This window comes from Austrofundulus limnaeus, unplaced genomic scaffold, assembly GCF_001266775.1.
Source record: "Austrofundulus limnaeus strain Quisiro unplaced genomic scaffold, Austrofundulus_limnaeus-1.0 Scaffold521, whole genome shotgun sequence".
Classification (NCBI taxonomy): domain Eukaryota; kingdom Metazoa; phylum Chordata; class Actinopteri; order Cyprinodontiformes; family Rivulidae; genus Austrofundulus; species Austrofundulus limnaeus.
In genome coordinates, this window is record NW_013952923.1 from 18,687 (window position 1) to 20,629 (window position 1,943).

The window sequence follows — 1,943 nt, forward strand, 5'->3', positions numbered from 1 at the left end:
TATATGTTTATTAAATAAAGTCTAATGTTACAAATAATCGGGGATCCCTTTAACACTGTACATAACATTTTTAAAATAGTAGTTTGGATTGTAACCATTATTGTTCATGAGCAAAACAAATAAAAAATGGAGCCTACGTTATTCTGCATGAATCAAGGGCTGGTGTACCTGGAAGCATGTGAGGCAGTGGTGGAGTGGTGGGAGCGGGTCGACATTCGACTGCCTGCATAGTTGCCAGCACCCTCAGCTCCATGGCTGATCACACACTCTGTTGTAGGGACGCTCTTTGAGATGTACTGAAAAGCAAACATAAAAAAAACATTTTTTGCTTTTTCTAGATTCTCATTTTTATAAAACATAACGTGTCTGTGTTTCATTGTTCATTGTTTCAATGATCTTTTGTCTTTTTTACATCCATTTACCAAGTGTTCCTGCTTCCATTTGTTTTGGGAATTGAAGCCACAAAATCCTGTTTTGATGTCCGTGATCTGAATTCTAAGTATGAAATTACAGCTAAACGTATCCATCCATTATCTATACCCACTTCTTCCTTTCAGGGTCACTGGTGCCCATTTCCAGCAGTCCCACTGTGTCAGGGGCGAGTTACAACACAAGTCCAACACAGGGCACTAAATATATTAAAAACCAATAATAATTTACAGCAACAATTATAATTGTTTTGGACTAAAGTTTAGGTTATCCTCCAAGCAACAGTGTTAAAACTGTGATCTCCTGACAATAGCTACATTTACATGGACATAAGTAATCGGATTAAACGGCCATTCAGAATAAAAATGTGTCGTGTAAACACCCCATTCGGATTATTCTGACCCGATTCAGCTCAATCCGAATGAATTTGTAATCAGAATGAGAGAGGTGGTTTCTGCCTATTGATAATCCAAACGACGAGCATGTAAACACTTAATCTGATCATCTTACTCTGATGGTGGAAAACTGACCTGACTACACATGACTGCTGACTTTCATCCAGTGGTTTCCAGCAGCACAGAAGTTTTCCTCCCATGCTCTCATAAGAAGACACACAGTCTGCACCGCTTCGCAAAAAAAAAAAAAAAGTCCGCTCGTCACCTGCAGCTGAACCTACGACGGCTTATTAGGCCACATTGCAGATGAAAAAAAAAGGGAAGAGCAAATCTCCGAGAAAAAAACTCAGAATTTCTGAGATTAATTTCAGACATTTTTGAGAAAAAAAACAGGAAATTCTCTTATTTTGAAATGTCACAAATTTGCGAGAAAAAAACTCAGAAATTTCCTTAATTAAAGGCAGAAATTTGCAACATTTAAACTATATATATTCTGACATGGTAAAGTCAGAAACTTACAAGAAAAAAAACTTGCAAATTTATGAGAAAAAACGCTAAAGTTTTCAGGTTAAACATTATGCAATGGGTGTAGAATAATCTAGTCCAGGTTTGAAGCCTCTATGTGTTTTAGTTTTTAAACTAGAGCAGATTAAAGATGCTAGTGAAAACAGGTGGAATCGCCCTTTAGCCATTCTTGTACATTTTACTGAACCCTAACCTGTGGTGCAGTCTGTCTTGAGCAACAGGAACCTTTACAATGTGTAGGGGCTGTGGTGGGTACGGTTGCCAACTGTCCCATATTAGCCAGGATGTCCCGCATTTTTAGCCAAACCAGTGTCCCCTACAAGACGCTCTTTCTCCTGTATTTTAACTGCAGCCTGCAATCAGAGCCGTTACGATATGACAGGCAATAAAGCATTTGTCTAGGCCCTGTGCTGAAGGGGGTCCCCGAGAGACGGTGCTGAAGTGGCCAAATGCAACGACCATATGAAACACTGAGTGCATTGAAATGACTGGTGAACTCTAGTTACCCTCTTAAGTGAAAAATTCTGCTAACTTTAAGTCTGCTAACAACAACTCTGGAAGGAGGAAATATTCACACAAGCATACAACACTCAG

General features: G+C 39.1%; 1 protein-coding gene across 1 annotated transcript in view; it reads right to left on the minus strand.

The window, feature by feature from the left end:
• Positions 1–1,943, minus strand: part of LOC106530431 (pro-neuregulin-2, membrane-bound isoform) — a gene marked incomplete in the record, with an annotated part of 152,745 nt that overhangs the window by 18,143 nt on the left and 132,659 nt on the right. The window contains 1 exon segment of the mRNA XM_014026044.1: positions 169–296. Within this exon segment, the coding sequence (XP_013881498.1) occupies positions 169–296 (128 nt within the window).